Below are 21289 nucleotides of genomic sequence, written 5' to 3'. Positions count from 1 at the left end.
AGACCCTTAACTCTAGGAAACAAACTGAGGGTTGCTGGAGGGGAGGAGGGTGGGAGAATGGGGTGATGGACACTAAGGAGGGCACTTGATGTAATGAGCACTGGGTATTGTATGCAACCAATGAACACTATATTATACCTATGAGACTAGTAATACAGGATATGTTGATTAAATTGAATTTAAAATTTTTAGGTAAGTTGTCTTTTAGTTTTGTTGACTACAATGGAATATTACTCAGCTATTAGAAATGACAAATACCTACCATTTGCTTCAACGTGGATGGAACTGGAGGGTATTATGCTGAGTGAAGTAAGTCAGTCGGAGAAGGACAAACATTATATGTTCTCATTCATTTGGGGAATATAAATAATAGTGAAAGGGAATATAAGGGAAGGGAGAAGAAATGTGTGGGAAATATCAGAAAGGGAGACAGAACGTAAAGACTGCTAACTCTGGGAAACGAACTAGGGGTGGTGGAAGGGGAGAAGGGCGGGGGTGGGGGTGAATGGGTGACGGGCACTGGGGGTTATTCTGTATGTTAGTAAATTGAACACCAATAAAAAATAAATTAAAAAAAATAAATTAAAAAAAAGTTTTAGGTAAAAAACGCAAAGAAAGAAAACAATTTCATTCACAGTTACATTAAAAAAATAAAATATCCAGGAACAAATTTAACCAAAGGTGATTTATGACATTGATGAAAGAAATTGAAGACAACACAAACAAATGGAAAAATATATATACTGTGTTCATGGATTCGGAGAATTAACAATTTTAAAATGTCCATATTACCCAAAGCAATATATGAATTCAATGCAATCCCTGTCAAAACACCAATGGTGTTTTTCACAGAACTAGAACAAAAAAAGTTATAAAATATGTATGAAATCATCAAAAGACCCCAAATAGGTAAGCAATCTGGAGAAAGTGGAACAAAGCTGGATGTATCATGCTGATTTCAAACCATACTACAAGGTTATAGTGATCAAAATGGTATGGTACTGGTATGAAAATAGATACACAGACTAATAGAACAGAATAGGGGTGTCCAAAAATAAACTTATGAATATATAGCCAATAATCTATGACCAAAGTTAGGTAAAAAGATCAAATGGGGGAAAGGCAGTCTCTTCAATAAATGATTCTAGGAAAAAGAACAAAACTAGACCAGTATCTTATACAAAAATAAACTCAAAATGCATTAAAGGCCTGAGTGGAAGACCTGAAACATAAAACTTCTAGAAAAAAACAGGCAGTAAGCTATTTGTCATCAGTCTTAGCAATTTTTTTAAAGACAAATCTCCTCAGGAAATGGCAACAAAGGCTAAAATAAACAAATGGGATTATAGCAAACTAAAAAGCTTCTACACAGCAAAGAAGACCATCAACAAAATGAAAAGACTACATACTAAATGGGAGAAGATATATGCAAATCATACATCCACTAAGAGGTTAATATACAAAATATATGAGGAAGTTACACAACTTAATATAAAAAAAACCTAATTAAAAAATTGGCACAGAACTTGAAAACATACAGATGGTCAATTGACATATGAAAAGATGCTCAATATCACTAATCATCAGGGATAGGCAAACCAAAACTACAATGAAATATCACCTCACATTGGTCAGGATGGCTATTACCAAAAAGACGCAAAAAAAGCCTTGGTGAAGTTGTGGAGAAAAGGGAACCTGAACATACTGTTGGTAGGAATGTAAATGAATGCAGCCACTATGGAAAACAGTATCGAAGTTCCTCAAAAAATTAGAATTACCATATGACTCAGTAATTCCACTACTGGTTATTTACCTAAAGAAAATGAAAACACTAGTGACTCAGTAGGCTAAGTGTCTGCCTTTGGCTCAGGTCATAATCCCAGGGTCCTGGGATGGAGCCCCACATTGGGCTCCCTATTCAGTGGGAAGTGGGAAGCCTGCTTCTCCTTCTCTTTCTGCTGCTCCCCCTGCTTGTGCTCTCTCAATGTCAAATAAGTAAAATCTTAAAAAAAAAAAGAAAAGAAAAAGAAAATACTAACTCGAAGGGATACATAGACCCTATGTTTATTGCAGCATTATTTACAATAGCTAAGATATGGAAGCAACCTAAGTGCCCATTAATAGATGAATGGGTAAAGATATAGCATATATCTACAACGGAACATTACTCACCCATAATAATTTAAACTTATCATTTGCCACAACGTGGATGGACCTATAGGGTATTATGCTAAGTGAAATAACTCAGAGAAAAACAAATACCATATCATTTCACTTATATGTGGGATCTAAGAAAACAAACAAAACAGAAACGGACTCATAGATATAGGAAACCAGAGGGGAAAGTTTGGGGGAACAGGTTTGTTACCAGAGGGGAAGGATTGGGGGAACAGGTAAAATAGGTGAAAAGGATTAAGAGGTACCAACTTCCAGTTATAAATAAATAAGCCATGGAGATGTAATATATGGCATAGGGAATACAGTCAATAATAACTTTGTATGGTGACAGTAACTACACGTATGGGGATTGTTTCATGATGTATAAAATATGTTAAATCACTGTATACTCTCAAAATTAATAAGATACTATTAAGAAAGTATGTAAAATATTGAAACTAATAAGGTATTATCAGTTATACTTCAACAAAAAAGGCAAAAAAACATCAAAAACAAAATTGAAAAAAATCCCATCAACCCAATTTTTAAAATGGCAAAGGACTTGAATAAACATTTCTCTAAAGATATACAAATGGCCAACAAGCATTTGGAAAGATGCTTAACAGCACTAGTCATTAGGAAAATGCAAATGAACACCACAATGAGAGGGGCACCTGGGTGGCTCAGTTAGTTAAACATCTGTCTTCAGCTCAGGTCATGATCTCTAGGTCCTAGGATGGAGCTCTGAGTTGGGCTCCCTGCTCAGCAGGAGTCTGCTTGTCCCTCTGCCCCTCCCCCTGCTTGTGCTCTCTAATAAATAATTAAAATATTAAAAAAATAAAACCACAATGAGATACATACCACCTCACAGCCATTAGGATGTCTACTATCAACAACAATCACAATAAAACAGAAAATAACAAGTGTTGGCAACGATGTGGAAAAAATGGAATCCTTGTCTATTATTAGGAATGTAAAATGGTACAGCAACTATGGAAAATGGTATGTTGGTTCCTCAAAAAAATGAAAAATAGAATTAAAATGTTACCCAGCAATTCTTCTGGGTATATACCCACCAAAATTGAAAGCAAGGTTTCAAAGAGATATTTGTACACTCATGTTCATAGCAGCATAATTCCAAGAGCCAAAAGCCAAAAGGCGGACAACTGAAATGTCTATAGAGAAAAAAAAATGGATAAACAAAATGTGTCTATCCACACAATGGAATATTATTCAGCTTTAAATAGGAAGGATACTCTGACACATGCTATGATGTGAATGAATGTTGAGGACATTATGCTAAGTGAAATAAGCCAGTCACAAATGACAAATATTATATGATTCCACTTAAAGAAGGTACTTAGAGTAGTCAGATTCAAAGAGACAGTAGAATAATGGTTGCTAGGGGGAAGATGGAGGGGAGAATGGGGATGAACTGTTTAATGAGTAGAGTTTCAATTTTGTAAGAGAAAAAGTTCTGCAACGTGACCTCCTTGAGGGAAGGGATCATGTTTTACTGTTCACTGCTGTACCCTCAGCAACTAACACAGAACCTACCATGTAGTAGACATTCAGTAACTACTTAGATGAATGAATAACTCTGCAGTTTCTCAAAATCCATTATTCTGTTTTCTATGCTTTCTTAACTAGACCTGGCCAGATGATGTATTATTGTACTTACTCCCCAGCATCATCAACCTCCTCAGTCATTTCAATTCAATTCTTCTACTTGTTTCTGAAAAAAATTTCCATTGCCATTGATGGATTGGTGGCATTTATAAGCTTCTATTCTTGAATTCTTTTAGTCCTTCAATCTATGCCTGCAATCTTTCTCTGTGTCCATAATCAATTCCGTTTGCTATTTCCTGTAAAATCTATTTTAAATCTTGACAATTCCTTTTACCTTCTCCAGGAAGGATGTAAGAACCATTATATGAAATTTACTTTAACTCACTGTGTACCTTTTTACCCACGAAAACATAGTATTTAAAAGCAGATCAGGGGTAGAGCAGTATAATATATACTAGTCAGAGAAAATCTCTCTAAGAAGGTAAGCAGAGATCTAAATAAAATTCAGAAATCTGAATAAAATGAGGAAGCAAGCCATGAGAAGATCTGAACAACAAAACTTTCAGAGAGAAAGGATAGTACTGACAAAGCATCTGCCATTAGAAGGAGAATGACTTGTATAAAGATAATAAAGGAGGCTACTGTGACCTAAGTGGAGTGAATGATAAAAAATAATAATAAAAAAGAATAGGGCAGCCTGGGTGGCTCAGCAGTTTAGTGCCGCCTACAGCCCAGGGTGTAATCCTGGAGACACAGGATCAAGTCCCGCGTCGGGCTCCCTGCATGGAGCCTGCTTCTCCCTCTGCCTGTGTCTCTACCTCTCTCTCTCTCTCTCTCTGTGCCTCTCATGAATAGATAAAATCTTAAAAAAAAAGAATGGTAAAAGGTAGCATCATAGATCTGGGGACCAGATCCTATAAAGCCTTGAAAGTCATAGTAAGGATTATGGATTTTGATCTAAGTGTGTTGGGAAGCCATTAAAGTATTTTGAGCAAAATTTTTCTAATTTATAGTTTTAAATGATCATTCTGACTATTGAATAGGAAATAAATGGTTAGTGGAGGAATAAAATTAAGAGTCCAATCCCGTGAGGCTAGCAACAGATATGGAGACTTATGTGAAAAGAAAAATATCAAGGAAAAAGGGAACAACATGAAATCCCGATATATGAGAATCCAAGTGAACATCTGGAGCTTCAGAAGAGACATCTTTAGTATAAAAGAGTGAAAGATTAATGGTGTGAAAGCAATATTGGGGTTAGGTAGATGTGAACTACACTTCTAGAAAATGGGGTGAGATTAACAGCTTCTGCCAAGCAAAAAGGCAGCAAAAGGGAAGTTTCAGCTGAGAAATGAGTGTCAGTTAAGACAGGAGTTACTGGAGTAAAAAATAAATATTTTCAGTAAAAAAAAAAAGCTAATAATACAGAATGGTTTATTTCCCAGTTAACAGGAATTCCTGAGAGAAGTAGGGGGAAGCTTATAAAGGATGGGAGGATAAGTCTAGAAAAAAGCACAGTACAGTATAAAGATAATAAGTGAGGGGAAGATTAGAGGCACCTGGGTGGTGCAGTCGGTTAAGTATCTGATTCCTGGTTTCAGCTCAGGTCTTGATCTCATGGCTTGAGATAGAGCCCCACATCAGGCTCTGCACTCAGGAATATTCTGTCCCTCTGCCCCTTCCCCGACTTGTGAGCGCTCTCTCTCTTAAATAAATAAATCTTAAAAGAAGTGAGGGGAGGATAAATAACCATACAAGAAATAATTAAAACACTGTTTGGGGTGACTTTGAGGTAAGCCCTGTAGAGCACATAACCTCACATGTCTACAGTGAAATTTCTCATGAGGCTTTGATATCTGGTGGCCGTTCCTAACATATTAATACCATTGGCTGACTTAACTTTTATGGTCTTCCTGGAAAAACAAAACCCTAGAACAAGTATACAGGCTATCAGACCAATTTATTTCCAAAGTCCTTACCTAGTGGTGGAAACAGTAACAATGCTTGGCAAGTGGGACAACACAGAGTTCATTTGATAGAGCTGGCCATAGGCTCAATACTAGTTTATGATGTCACATGTGTCATCCAAGTGAAAAACAAAGACTGACCTTGGAATGGTTACAAATAATGTAAACTAGTTGTAAAAATCCTATATATAAAATGAGCAGGCAGGAGACAATAACTTTGGAAAGATGATAAAGAAAAATAGAGATAGCCACATGAGGTGAGCATTAAAGGACAAAGCAGTTTCCATGAAGTAAAGGTGTAGGTAATGACCAGGAAGCAGCAAGGAAGGAATGGATGAGTGGCCTTCACTTGAAATATTAGTTGAGGAAGAAGTTCCTTCAAGAAACAGCCAAGTTAAGGTAAACAGAAAAAAAAATGGAGAGAAAGTATTTTGGTTTTCTCTCTCCTGTGATAGTCCACACTTGGTCCTGTATCAGGGCTAGTATGTATATGCATATATATCTTACTTTCCTCTTTAGATCATCAGCTTCCGAGTACTAGGACCATCCTATGTTTAGTTCTGCATCCCACATATATTCCAGAAATGATTGCTATTTGTTTTTGTTTCAATCAGTTCACCAATGATAGAGTACTATTGTTGTTAGGGCATTTATATCTACCATAGAACAGGGTGGGAGGATTACCAGTTTATGACCACAACTTAACCCACAGGGAATAATATTTACCCCACAGAGAAAATACCAAGAGGTGTCTCTAATTTTTGGCTATATTTACAGGAATGCCCTACAGATTTAAAAGCCATTAATAACAATAAACTAAGATTTTCATGATGTGGATGGAGATTGAGTACTTTCACTAAAGTAAAATATTATTCTAGAGTATTCAAGTATTCTTATAGTAAGAAAAAGGCTAAGAATTACTGTATTTCCAAGATTTAGGTAAGAATATATGACCATTTTAATGTTGGTAAATTGAACACCAATAAAAAATAAATAAATAAATAAATTTATTAAAAAAAAGCAGTTCTTTTTAAAAAGATTTTTAGGGGGGGAAGGGCAGAGGGAGGGAGAGAATCTCAAGCAGGCTCCACGCCCAGCATGAGCCCAACATGGGGCTCAATCTTATGACCCTGGGCGATCATGACCTGAGCCAAAATCAAGAGTCAGACACTTAACTAACTGAACTACCCAGGTGCCTCAAAAGGCAGTTCTAAGAATAATCCTTTTACATGTAGAGGCTTATTTCTTCGTTTTATTTGCTCTTATCTTTAATTTTCAAAAGGTTAATCAAAGTAACATATTTTTAAAAAGAACTTAAAGGCTTACCTCAATGTACTCACCTTGTCCAGCAAGTCTTAATTATTTTTAATTCTCTTAAGTGATGTTTCTAAATTTCTAAATAATATGCTTATACTGTTATTAGTTTCACACATAACCAATCTTTTTTGATAATGACTTACCTCATTAATGCAACCCTTCCTCCATCCTCCAATACAATTATAACTTTTTAGTTCAATCAATAATCAATGATAACATCATTATAAATGACTATATAACTATATCTAGCCTCCTGCCCCAACCAAACTGGACTAGTTGCGCTCTCTGTTTGCTTGCTGCATAGCTTTCATTTTAAAGGACTTCTGTTCACTATGTCCTCTGTTGGATACTTTCTTTTCTGGATCCAATGTCCTTTTCTTGTGTTCTATTCTTCTGTTTTAGTAGAACACATCCTCCAGTATCTTCCTAAGGTAGAGTGAATGGGAAGTGACATTTCTGAGATCTTAGAGGTCTGAACACAGGACTCTAGTTTGAAAATCATTTGTCTCTCAGATTTATGAAATTTATTACTCCACTGTCTTCCACCATCTAGTATACTTGAGAAGTCTGATGCAATTCTGTTAACCATTCCTTTGCAAAAAAATTTCTTTCTAGAATCTTTATAGACTATCACTTTATCTCTTGTTTTCTGAAATTTCATGATAATGTGCCTTTATGTGGGCCTATGAAGTCACTTTCAATCTGGATGCTTATGTATTTCTGTTTATAAAAAGGTCTTATTATTAGTTCTTTGTTAATTTCCTTCATTCCTTTTCTCTGTTCACTCACTCTGCACCTTCTGAGTTGGATTACTTCCTGGATTCATTCCTGTCTCTTACTTTTTCTTGTACATTCTCAGTATTTTTTTTTTCATTTTGCCCTGCTTGTAGGGAGATTTTCCTCAGTTTATTTTCCCATCTCTCTGTTAAAATTTTTATATTGGCACTTCTTTTTAATTTCAAGAGCTCTTCCTTATCTCAATTTCCTTTTATATTAGTATTTTATTGCTTTATGGATATATTTACAAATATAAAGGTTAGAATTTTCTTTAATTCCCTAAATTATCTCTGTTCCTCCAAGATGAGTTTTTACAAAAAATCGTTTCTCTTTCATATTGCAAACTTCACTTTGGTAATCCTTGCCAATGTCATTTGACAACATAAAAGATGTCTGTATACTAAGTGTATCTGAGCTGAGCTTGTTGACTGGTGGATGACTTAAGATCATTTGGAAGCAGGTACTTTATGGGGTACTTCAAACTGTCAGTATGTCATGGTCTTTATTCTGGAGACATTCAGCTTCTTTAGAAACTTCTGCCGTTTTTCTGGAAAGTATACATTTGGCTGCAGATATTTCACATGTTGGGCATGCTCTGAGGTCTTGACTACTCTATACAAAGGCTTTTAAGCAATCTCCCTAGTTGCTTTATTCTCTGTTATACCAAGCACCTCAATCCTTGAGTTTCTCTCGGATTCTATCTTACTCCAGCTTAATAGATTAGTTCTTATTTTCACTTACCACATTCATTCTTCTAAAACAATGTTTTAAAATCTCTTGTATGACTGAAATCCCTTCTCTCCTTTTCCTGGTACTTATTTATACCTATTTTATTTCTTTACTCTCATTTTAGTGGGATTGTCAGAGAAAGCAGTGATAAATACATAGTTGATCCTCAGAAGCCCACAGTTCATCTACTTTTCAGAATGCAATTATAAGGTCGTCATTTGTCTTCATTTGTAAATTAGGTTTTGTTTTTACCTATTCCTTCTTTTCCTTTCCTTTATAATCTTTCCCCTCACATTTTACCTAATCCCTAATCATAGTATAAATCAGAAATAAATTTTGAATCATTTATATTATTTTTAAATCCATTCTAGCTTTATAAAGCAAATAAAGTTTAATATGTTTCTTTAAAGGAGGAAAAAATTAAACTGAGTTATAATTAGGTAACAGTATTTTAATTTTCAATGCATTTCACTTTTTATGTGGGTCAGTGGTTCTCACTGTTAGATCCTTTACTTGTAGTGGTATAGACATAACATAGCATCTTCATATTAAAGATCCATGATTTTTGTGTTCCGTAGGGTTTTTTCCCTCCAAATCTCATAATCGCTTTCTTTTAGATAGCTTAAATAGATTGACCATGGAGAGGGACTAGGAAAAAAGACTGATATCACCATCTTTGCAGAAGAGTTTTAGATTATTCTTTTTGTCCTTTTTTCATTTTCAGCCCTCCTTGGAATTGGAGAAACGGTCATCCAAAGTCTCTTACTAATCTATTCTAGTTCTCTCTCTCTCTCTCTCTCTCTGCTTTCAAACCATTCCTGCATCTCTTCTGAGCTATGGGGAAAAAAAGTCCACCATGTTTTTCAAAAGACATACATGACAGTCTTTCAGATATCTGAAATTAGTGATCATAATTCCCTTGAAGTATGTGCCCCTTCTCCAGTATAGTAACCAAACTAGAACAGTATGCTTTAAACATGGCTCAGACAGTATAGAATAAAAAGAGATTATTATCTCACTTGTTCTAGGTAATTGTTAACTCAAACTCAAATCAAATTTGGCTTTTTGAAAGTTGTCCCACATGGAATGCTTACATTAAATTTGCTTTTCCCCTATACCCCAGCATCCTACTTATAATGGGCAATTATTATTAAGCTTTCCTATCAAGAACTAATGTTTTTAAATCTATGTGTAAGAATTTGTTTGATTCAGCTAATATTAATCTCTTGATTTCAGCCTGTTCTCTGAACTTGAGAAATTATTTTTGATTCATAATTCAGAAGATAATCTTCTCCAACCAACATTCATTAATGGAACTTATAAATTTGAATTATTGATAACAATTAAGAGGAAAGGATCAAATGGACCTCTGTGTATTATCACAGGGATGTCCATTCAGGTTGACTCCCATCCATCAGTCAATTCTATTTGACTTCAGTTAGTTAACCAGTGACATCAGTCTAATTGTACTATTTTTTCAACTGCTATTTCTTCTTCATGAAGTCATAATTTTAAAAAACGTAGTTAGATGTTTTGATAAAGTATATGATATTCCCTGGTCTACCAGCCTAGTAAACTTTTAATATAATTTCTTAAGGTTAGTTTGGCATAATTTCTTCTTAGTGAATTCAGGCTGAATATCAGTGATTAGTGCTAATTGCTCTTAAACATCTGCTTACTAATATATTCTAGGGACCTTTCAGTTTAATATGTCAGAGTAAGGACATCTTTGCTTCCTTCTCCTCTCTGGAACCAAGTAAAAACTGTAAGGAAAATGGGAGACAGAAACTCAAACTCTAGTTTTGATGAAATGTGAAAGCATTTTTAATCCTGATCCCAAAAAGTAAGGCTCCCAAGAGCAGTAAAATTGGATCAGGGTAAAAAAGACACTGAGCATGCCTCCTACTCTGGATTTCGGGTCAAGAATAGTCTTAAAATGTAAGTGGCAAGACCTGAGTGAGGAAACAAATGACTCCCATTTTGAAACAAAATAAGTTTTCAGACTGACGGTGAGAACATCCTGAAACATTGTTTGACCACCATTTCGTGTCAGAGGAGGTAGAGACTAGAAAAATTAAAGGATATAATACTACACACACACACACACCTCTACACCATACATAGAGGATTTTCCTATGAGCAAGGAAAACATCTTGGTAGGTAGAAGCAGAATCAAAACTACAATGAGGAGTACTCCCAAGAATTTATATAGATAATAGTACTCAAATTAAGTAGTCTCAACTACTTCCTACTATCCTATTCACTCTCTCAGTCCCTCCCCAAAATGATACTGTCACGCATAGCAGGGCTAGTAAAGAATTCCCTTAATGCAACTCAGGTAATAACTGAAAACAAACTAATATGGTACTGACGTAAAATATGTTGCAAAAGGAAGGAAGTTACCAATAAATGGTTGTGGAACAGCATGAAAAAGCAAACATAAAACACATAAAAAATAGGTTAACAAAGACCATTTTGTGGCATGTTATTTTTCGTTACATGAATTTTATGAAGATGAAGACACACTGGTAAAAATGATCAGAGACATCGAAGACAGGCTTGAGAAAAATGAGCAAAGTGAAATGGAAAATAAGTTAAAAATTATTAGAGAAAAATAATAGATATGGAAGACAAAGCTCTATGATATGTATAATTTGTGCTCTAGGAAGAGAACAGAACACAGATAGATATGTTTTAGGAAAGCTCAAGCTTCTTCTATTTCAAAAAACAGAAATGGAAGGAAAACTTCCAAATTCATCCTATGAGGCCAACATTACCCTGATTCCAAAACCAGACAGAGACTCCCCTAAAAAATAGAACTACAGGTCAATATCTTATGAACACGAATGCAAAAATTCTCAATAAAATACTAGCAAGTCAAATCCAACAGTATATTAAAGGAATCATTCATCACGACCAAGTGGGATTTATTCTGTTGCTACAAGGGTGGTTTAATATTTGCAAATCAATCATTGTGATACAACACATTAATAAGGGATAAGAACCATATATTCCTTTCAATAGATGCAGAAAAAGCATTTAACAAAGCACAACATTCACTCATGATAAAAACCCTGAACAAAGTAGGGATAGAGGGAACATACCTCATCATTAATAAAGGCAATATATGAAAAATCCACAGTTAATATCATCCTCAATGGGGGAAAACTGAGAGCTTTTCCTCTATGGTTAGGAACAAGACAGGGATGTCCACTCTCACCACTACCACTGTTATTTAAATAGGGAAGTCCTAGCTTCAGCATTCAGACAAGAAATACAAGGCATTCAAATCAGCAAGGAAGAAGTCAAACTTTCACTACTTGCAATGGCATGGTACTCTATATAGAAAACCCAAAGACTCCACCAAAAAAAAAAAAAAAATCACTAGAAGTGAATTACAAATTCAGTAAAGATGTAGGATACAAAATCAATATATAGAAATCTGTTGAATTTCTATATACCACCAATGAAGCAGCAGAAGGAAATCTAAGAATTGATCCCATTTACAATTGTACCCCAAACCATAAGATACCTGAGAATAAGCCTAACCAAAGAGATAAAAGATCTGTATTTTAAGAACTATAAAACACTGATGAAAAAAATTGAAGATGACACAAAGAAATGGAAAAACATTATATGCTCATGGATTGGAAGAATAAACAGTGCTAAAAGGTCTATACCACCCAAAGCAATCTACACATTTCATGCCGTCCCTATCAAAATACCAACAGTATTTTTCACAGCGTTAGAACAAACCATAGTAAAATTTGTATAGAACCACGAAAAACCTTGAATAGTCAAAGCAATCTTGAAGAAGAAAAGCAAATCTAGAGGCATCACAATTCTGAATTTCAAGTTATATTACAAAGCTGTAGTAATCAAGACAGTATGCTCCTGGCACAAACACAGACACATAGATCAGTGGAAAAGAATAGAAAACCCAGAAATGAGCCCACAACTATATGGTCAGCTAATCTTTGGCAAACTAGGAAAGAATATTCAGTTTAAAAAAGATAATCTCTTCAACAAATGGTGTTGAGAAAATTGGACAACATGCAAAGTAATGAAACTGGACCACTTTCTTAAACCATACACAAAAATAAATTCAAAATGGATCAAAGACCTAAATGTGAGACAGAAAATCATCAAATTCCTAGAGGAGAACACAGGTAGCAACCTCTCTCTTTTTTTTTTTTTTTTGGTAGCAACCTCTTTGATGTAGCCAGAGCAACTTCTTACTAAAGTATGTCTCCCAAAGCCAGGAAACAAAAGCAAAAATGAATTATTGGGACTTCATCAAAATAGCTTCTGCAAAGCAAAGGAAACAACACAACTAAACGGCAGCCTATAGAATTGGAAAATATATATGTAAATGACATATCTGATAAAGGGTTAGTATCTAAAATGTATGAAGAACTTATAAAACTCAACATCCCAAAACCAAATAATCCAGTTAAAAAATGGGCAGACGACATGAAAAGACATTTTCCCAAAGACCTCAGATGGCCAACAGACATGAAAAGATGCTCAACATCGCTCACCATCAAGGAAATACAAACCAAAACCACAATGAGATAGCACCTCACACCAGTCAGATTGGCTAAAATTAACAACTCAGGAAACAACAGATGTTGGTGGGGATGCAGAGAGAGGGGAACCCTCTTGCACTGTTGGTGGGAATGCAAAATGATGCAGCCACTCTGGAAAACAGTATGGAGTTGCCTCAAAAAGTTAAAAATAAAACTACCCCATGATCTACCAATTGTACTACTAGGTATCAATGCAAAGGATCAAAAAATATTGATTGTAAGGGAAACATGCACCCCAATGTTTGTAGCAGTAATGTCCACAATAGCCAAATTATGGAAAGTGCCCAAATGTCCATCAACTTATGAATTAAGAAGTTGTGTGAGATATATATACCTCACAACTTTCATTATATATAAAGGAATATTACTGAGGATAAAAAATAACAAAATCTTGACATTTGCAATGATGTAGATGGAGCTGCAGAGTATTATGCTAAACAAAATAAGTCAATCAGAGAAAGACAATTATAACATGGTTTCTCTCATATGTGGAATTTGAGAAATAAAACAGGATCATAGGGGAAGGGAGGGAAAAATAAAATAAGATGAAATCATAGAGGGAGACAAACCATAAGAGACTCTTAACTATAGGAATCAAACTAAGGGTTGTAGACGGGAGGAGGGTGGGAAGACAGGATAACTGGGTGATGGGCATTAAGGAGGGCATGTGATATAATGAGCACTGTTAGACGAGATCAGGCGCGTTCAGGGTGGTATGGCCGTAGACTAATGAGCACTGTTATATGCAACTGATGAATAACTGAACTCTGCATTAGAAACTAATACAGTATATGTTAACTAATTGAATTTGAGTTTTTAAAAAGTTGTATATATGTATTTGTACATATAGACACACATACATACAATGGAATATTACTCAGCCATAAAATAGAACAAAATCTTGACATTTGCAATGACATTGATGGAGTTGGAGAGTATAATGCTAAGTGAAATAAACTGGTCTGAGAAAGACAAATATCATGATTTCACTCATATGATGAATGTAAGAAACAAAACAAATGAACACAGAGTGAGAAAGAGAGGCAAACTATAAAAAAAACTTCTTAACTACAGAGAGCAAACTGATGGTTACAGGAGGGGATGTGGGTAGGGGGGTGGATTAAATGGATTAAGGAAGGCAGTTGTTTTGATGAGCACTGAGTGTTGTATGTAAGTGATAAATTACTAAGTTGGACATCTGAAACTAATATTAACACTGTAGTTAACTAATTGGAATTTAAATAAAAACTTGAAAAAAAACCCACATGCTCTCCTAGGAAAAATTTCATACAGATAGACCAAAATATATCCTTGTAAAGTAACTGGAATTTGTAATAAGATACATATGTATGGGCTTCTAGGCCATAAAATCAAATCCTCTATTCTGTAAGAGATTTTCAGTTTGGCTTTTAAATTTCTTCGTAACAAGGGTGCCTCGGTGGCTCAGTTGGTTAGGCATCCAACTTTGGCTCTGGTTATAATCTCAGGGTTCTGATATTGATCCCCACATTGGGCTCCACGCTCAGTGGGGAGCCTGCTTCTCCCTCCACCTTCTGCCCTCTCCTACCTGCTCTTTCTCTCTCTCTCAAATAAATACATAAACTCTTCTTTAAAAATTCTTCAGAACAACAGTGATAGAATTGAGCATAGCAATCAGTGTCTACATGGACATCAAAGAGAGAATGGGACCCATGAATTGTACAACAGCCCAACTACAGTTCAAGTATAAACACAATTGACAGATAATTTAACACATGCAAGATAGTAGGAAATAAAGTTCCCATGAGCTTTAAAAAGGAAAAAAAATTCTAGAAGATAGCCTTGAGGTAACTAAGCAATGAATGGAAAAATGGGCTATCTTCTTAAAATAGTCCTTTTATCCATTTAAATGTAGAACTATGACTAAACAACTATAGGAATTATGGATGCACAAAAGCATGTAAATGTTATAAGCCTCAACAATGCAGAAATAGTTTGACAATGCATTGACAGCATTATAACAAACAAAAATTAGGAAATGACAAGAACAGAGAAGGTGAGAGATAAGTATACTATTTTCCTTGTCTTGTAGTGTGTGAGGGGTCAATAGACGTTGTTCATAGATGACAAATCAAGTATTAGATGGATCAAAATATTTTAAGGATACAAAGGAAACAACTACACTAAGTATAATAATAAAACCAACCAAAATTTCCTATGATAGAGTAGATATAGTTAGTAGAAATAAGCTTATTTCTTCATAATTTATAGCAAGGACTTAATAAATTCTATCTATATAGTGAAAATCTATTCTAAAATTTTGCCAACTCACCAGTCTGTATTCTATGAAATATATCTTTTCCTCCAGTTTGAAAAATCTTCATTATCTTTTCTCTTCTCCATGATTCTTCATAGTACTGGAATGGTTCTGGGACCACATCTGCCAGTTCTTTTTAGCCTCTTTGGATAGTCTTCATCTAGATCTAGAGATCTGAACTCTTTTAAAGCAGCCAAGGACAATAATCTTGATTTCACAGTATTTGTTTTATTCCTACCAACTCTAGTTGGTTTATTGGGTTTTTAATCCCCCTCCTTCCCATTTCTCCACCAATCCAACTAACATTTATTCAGCTTTTACTATGAATCAGGTGTTGTGCAAGAATACTGGCTAGTTAGAAAGATGATGCAGACAAGCCCCTGCCCTCAAGATGTTCAGTCTAATGAGTAAGTGGATAAACAACTCTAATACAAATACAGGATTTTAATAGTAGGAGCACCCTCTCCCTACTGAAAGAAAAGCTAAAACTATTTGGATGATTCTTGGAAAGATTCTATGGAGAAAATAGCTTTTAATCTGTGTCTTGAAGAATGAGTAGGAAAAAAAAGGAGTAGATCTTCACTAGGCAGGAAAAAATAAAAGAATATTCTGGGTACAGCATAAATAAATAAGCATAGACCCAGAAGGAATAATGGTCACTTTAGTTTGATTGTAGTGGGAATACACTGAAAAGTGAAGGGCAGAGTTAGCCCTAGAGATTGTATTTATAGAGCCACTCAGAAAAGTACACAATGTGTTCCCCTTGATTCTAGCAGTATCGTACTCAGGGTCGGTCCCTCATCACAAGACATCAACCTTCTATGATACCTACCCTCTTTTCTTTGACCCCAGAAAACACTCCACATTGCCAAGAAGCACTCCAGTTGAGAATTGGATTGATGACCCCAGTGAATAGCACACAGCCTTGGCCAGTTCCCACAGGCTGCAGGCTGCCCACTCCTGGTTCCAATACAGTTCTCTCAGGGAGTGCTTCCCAGCCCCCACCCTCACTGTATCTCACCTTCATCTCCAGGGCCTCCGGCACCTTCTTGCCTTCCCAAGCCCAACTCCGCTTGGTGAAGTAGTTAACAGTGGCAAATTCAATCAGCGCAGAAAATACAAAGGCATAACAGACGGCTATGAACCAATCCATGGCCGTCGCGTATGCCACTTTAGGTAAGGAGTTTCTGGCACTGATACTCAAAGTGGTCATGGTGAGAACAGTGGTGACACCTGGGGAGAGAAAAGATGAGAACCAGTTGCCACTGGGAGACATTTAGAGCATACATGATGAGATCACCAACTTCTTACTTATAAGGAGGAGCTATACCCCATTCAAAATGGCCCCTTTAAAGTAAAACACAGGGAATGTTAACATGGGATGGTTCTACCTAGTAATTACTCCATCCCAGTTATCACAGAAATAGGAATCTCCAGTAAAGCACTTCTAAAAGTTGTCCTCTAGCCTCTGCTTAACACTTCTAGTGAAGAACAAGTAATCTGTTTCATGGTAAGAGCACTTTTCAAGCAGAAAACCTTGCCTGCTGAGCTGAAACCTGCCTTCCTTTAACTCCTAGCCCACTAACTGATTTCAGAGTTCTTTCTGTGGCAACACAGGAAAGAGAAGCCTGCTCCCTCCTTTCCAGGACAGGCCTTCAGAGAGTTGGAGAGGGTGGTCATGATTCTTCATGAGTCTGTTAATCTCCATAATGGACATGGCCACTTCCTTCTCTTGTTTCTCTTCCTTCCTCATAATGGTAGTTCTCCTCTGAACTACACAGAATATGAGCCCAAGACTCAGGATTTTCACTTCCCTTACTGTGAACACTATTCTCTTAATACTGCAACAACCATTGTAGAAAATGGTACTTTAGCTGCATCGCAGTCTAGGTCCTTTTGAGCTTTGTGGACAACCAAAGCTACTCCAAAACCTATTTCTTGTGAGTTTTTGTCAAACCAGAGCTTGCTTTTAGATCTATTGATTCTTCTTCTTGGTGGTGTTATTAAACTAAATTTAAGACTTCTCTTTATTTACTTTCAAATTCTATTAAAATTATTTTTCTTTTTTTTTTTTATAAATGCAGTTTCTTTTTTTAATTTTTATTTATTTATGATAGTCACAGAGAGAGAGAGAGAGAGAGAGAGAGAGAGAGAGAGGCAGAGACACAGGCAGAGGGAGAAGCAGGCTCCATGCACCGGGAGCCTGACGTGGGATTCGATCCCGGGTCTCCAGGATCGCGCCCTGGGCCAAAGGCAGGCACCAAACCGCTGCGCCACCCAGGGATCCCCTAAAATTATTTTTCTAATCTGTTTATATTTTAAATTTACATATGAGCTATATAGTATTGTGGCTAACAACATGAGCTTTACAGTCGGATTGAAAATAGGCTGAGAAGCACCTGGATGGCTCAGTGGTTGAGCGTCTGCCTTTGGCTCAGGTCGTGATCCCAGGGTCGTGGGATCAAGTCCCACATCACTGCCTCTCCCTCTGCCTATGTCTCTGCCTCTCTCTGTGTGTCTCTCATGAATGAATAAATAAATAACTATCTTTAAAAAAAAGAAAGAAAATAGGCTGAAATTCTGGTAATTCCACTTACTACCTTGAACAAGATAATGTATCCCACTAAGCCTGTTTTATTATGTGTAAAATGTGTGATTATACCAGACTCAGAAATTTGTTGGGGGATCCAATGAGATGATGTTTATGAAGCCCATAGCATAATATATGGCACAGAGTAAACACTCAAGAAATAGTAGCTTCTACAATTAACATTGCTCCTATTTTTACTGTTAACAATATCATAATTATATAATTATATTATAAACACATTATAAATAATAACATTATAATAATTATTTTATTATTGTTAGCAGTAGTATTCTAGCCTCCAATATCTACACTAGAAATTGTAAGTCTTGAGCTCTGCCACTTACTTGCTTTGTATCTTGGGCAATTTACTTGATCTCTCTGTGCCTCCATTCTCCTCATCTATCAATATTTCCTACAGTCTCTATACCTTAGGATATTGACAAGGCAATTGTACCCAAAGCAATCCAGAATTGAGGAAGGAGGAGTAATCAGATCCTCTTTCTGAGTGTGGGCATGCTCAAGAGGATGGGGAATGTGAGTCTGGGTTAAGTAGAGAGTGGAAGGAGTCCTAATGAGGTGAGATATATTACATAGAAAGGCAAGTAGAGTGGCAGAGTTAAGATGTTGGAGTATTAGGGTGACCATGAACTTGCCTTGTCCTTCAAATACAACTAGACCAACATCAACTATTTTGAACAATGAGGAAGATGATCTGAGGATTAAGGAAACAATCTTCACAGTTGGAGGGAGACAATCTGGCAGATGCAAGGCTTATTTTGACAAACAAATCAAAGCACACCTACTTAAAGGTCCAAACACTCCCAACTACAAGGAAGCAGGAAGAGCCAGTGGGAAAGAGCAGCCAAAACACTAGAGCAGAACGTACATAGCATACACCAGAAAGACTTTGGGAAGTTTTTGTTGTTGCTGTTGTTGTTATTGCTGTTTTTTGCTGGTTTCTTTTCTTTTTTTTCTTTCCTCCTTTCTTTTCTGGACACAATGACTAGACAGAGAAATTCACTTCAAAAGAAAGAACAAGAGGTAATACTCACTGCCAGGGATTTATCTGAATTGTTAGATATAAGTAAAATGTCTGGACTAGAATTTAAAACAGTGCTTATAAAGATCCTAGCTGGGCTTGAAAAGGCATAGAAGACACTAGAGAATCCCTTACTATAGAAATAAAAGAACTAAAATATAATCGGATTGAAATTAAAAATGCTATTACTGAGATGCAGTCACAAATGGAGGCTTTAACAGCAAGGATAAATGAGACAGAATAGAGAGCATATAAAAGACAAACTGATGGAAAATAAGGAAGTTGAAAAGAAGAGGAAAAGAAACTATTAGATCATGAAGGGAGACAGAGAGAGCCTAGTGCTTCCATAAAGAGAAGTAATATCCATATTATAGGAGTCCTAGAAGATCAGGAGTGGAGAAAGGAGCAGAAGGTTTATCTAAACAAATTATAGCTGAGAACTTCCCTAATCTGGGGAAAGAAATAGGTATTCAAATCCAGGAGGCATAGAGAACCCCTCTCAAAATCAATAAAAATAGGTCAACACCTCGCCATATAATAGTGAAACTTGCACATTTCAAAGAATAAGAGAAAATTCTAAAAGCAAAAGCAGCTTGGGACAAGAGGTCCTTAACCTACAAGGATAGACATATAAGGCTGACAAGCAGACTTGTCCATAGAGACCCGGAAGGCCAGAAAGGACTGACATGATATGTTCAACATGATAAATGGAAAAAATATGCAGCCAAGAATAGTGTATCCATCAAGGCTGTCATTCAGAAAAGGAGAGATAAAGAGTTTCCAGGACAAAAACTAAAGGATTTCGTGACACTAAACCAGCCCTGCAAGATATATTAAAGGGGATCCTCTCAGTGAAGAGAGAGCCCAAAAGTAATAAAGACCAGAAAGGAACAATCTACAGGAACAGCGATTTTACAGGTAATAAAATGGCACTAATTCATATCTTTCAATAATTACTTTGAATTTAAGTGAACTAAATGTGCCACTCAAATGACATAGGGTATCAAAATGGATAAAGAAAAGAAGACCCATTGATATGCTACTTATAAGAGATTCATTTTAGACCCAAAGACACCTCCAGATTGAAAGTGAGGGGTGGAGAACCATTTATCATTCAAATAGACATCAAAAGAAAGCTGGAGTAGCCATCCTTATATCAGACAAACTAGATTTTAAATCAAAGATTGTAAGAAGAGATGAAGGACACTATAACATACTAAAAGGGTCTATCCAACAAGAAGATCTAACAGTTGTATTTATGTCCCTAACATGGGAGCAGCCAAATCTATAAACCAATTAACAACAATTTAAAGAAACACATTGATAACAATACAATAATAGTAGGGGACTTTAGTACCCTACTGACATCAATAGACAGATCATCTAAACAGAAGGCCAACAAGGAAAGAAGGCCTGTGAATAACACACTGGACCAGATGGACTTCATAGATATATTCAGAGCATTTCATTCCAAAGCAGCAAAATACATATTCTTCTCAAGTGCACATAAAACATTCTCCAGAATAGATCAAATACTGGGTCACAAATCAGGTCTTGAGCAGTATAAAAAAGATTGAGATTATTCCATTCATATTTTCAGACTATAGTGCTTTAAAACTTGAAGTCAACTACATGAAAAAAAATTTGGAATGACCACAAATACATGGAGATTAAAGAACATCCTACAAAAGAATGAATGGGCCAACCAGGAAATTAAAGAAGAGTTAAAAAATACATGGAAGTGGGGCACCTGGGTGGCTCAGTGGTTGAGTGTCTACCTTTGGCTCAGGTCATGATCCCAGGGTCCTGGGATTGAGTCCCACATCAGGCCCTCATAGGGAGCCTGCTTCCCTCTCTATGTCTCTGCCTCTCTGTCTCTTATGAATAAATAAATAAAATCTTTAAAAATAAACAAACATGGAAGTGAAACAAAATGAAAACATAGAATTCAGAACCTTTGGGATACAACAAAGATGGTTCTAAGAGGCAAGTACATAGCAATAAGGCCCTTCTCAAGAAACAAGAAAGGTCTCAAATACAAACCTAACCTTACAACTACGGGAGCTGGAAAAAGAACAATTAATAAAATGTAAACCCAGCAGGAGAAGAGAAATAATAGAGTAGAGCAGAAAACAATGATAGAGAAATTAAAAAAAAAAAGAACAGATCAGCTTGTTCTTTGAAAGAATTAATAAGATCAATAAACCCCTAGACAGACTTACTGAAAAGAAAAAAGGAAGGACCCAAATAAAACAGCAA

The 21289-nt window shown here is 36.0% G+C and overlaps 1 protein-coding gene across 2 annotated transcripts in view; it reads right to left on the bottom strand.

Annotated features, from left to right (window-relative positions):
- Positions 1–21289, bottom strand: part of GABRA3 (gamma-aminobutyric acid type A receptor subunit alpha3) — a 314861-nt gene that overhangs the window by 6343 nt on the left and 287229 nt on the right. For both annotated transcript variants that reach the window (XM_072818120.1, XM_072818119.1), the window contains exon 9: positions 16423–16634. In XM_072818120.1, the coding sequence (XP_072674221.1) occupies positions 16423–16634 (212 nt within the window). The remainder of the gene's footprint in view (positions 1–16422; positions 16635–21289) is intronic.

The sequence above is a fragment of the Canis lupus genome, chromosome X (genome assembly GCF_048164855.1).
Source record: "Canis lupus baileyi chromosome X, mCanLup2.hap1, whole genome shotgun sequence".
NCBI classification, from domain to species: Eukaryota; Metazoa; Chordata; class Mammalia; order Carnivora; family Canidae; genus Canis; species Canis lupus.
This window is presented reverse-complemented; position numbering and strand designations above follow the sequence as displayed.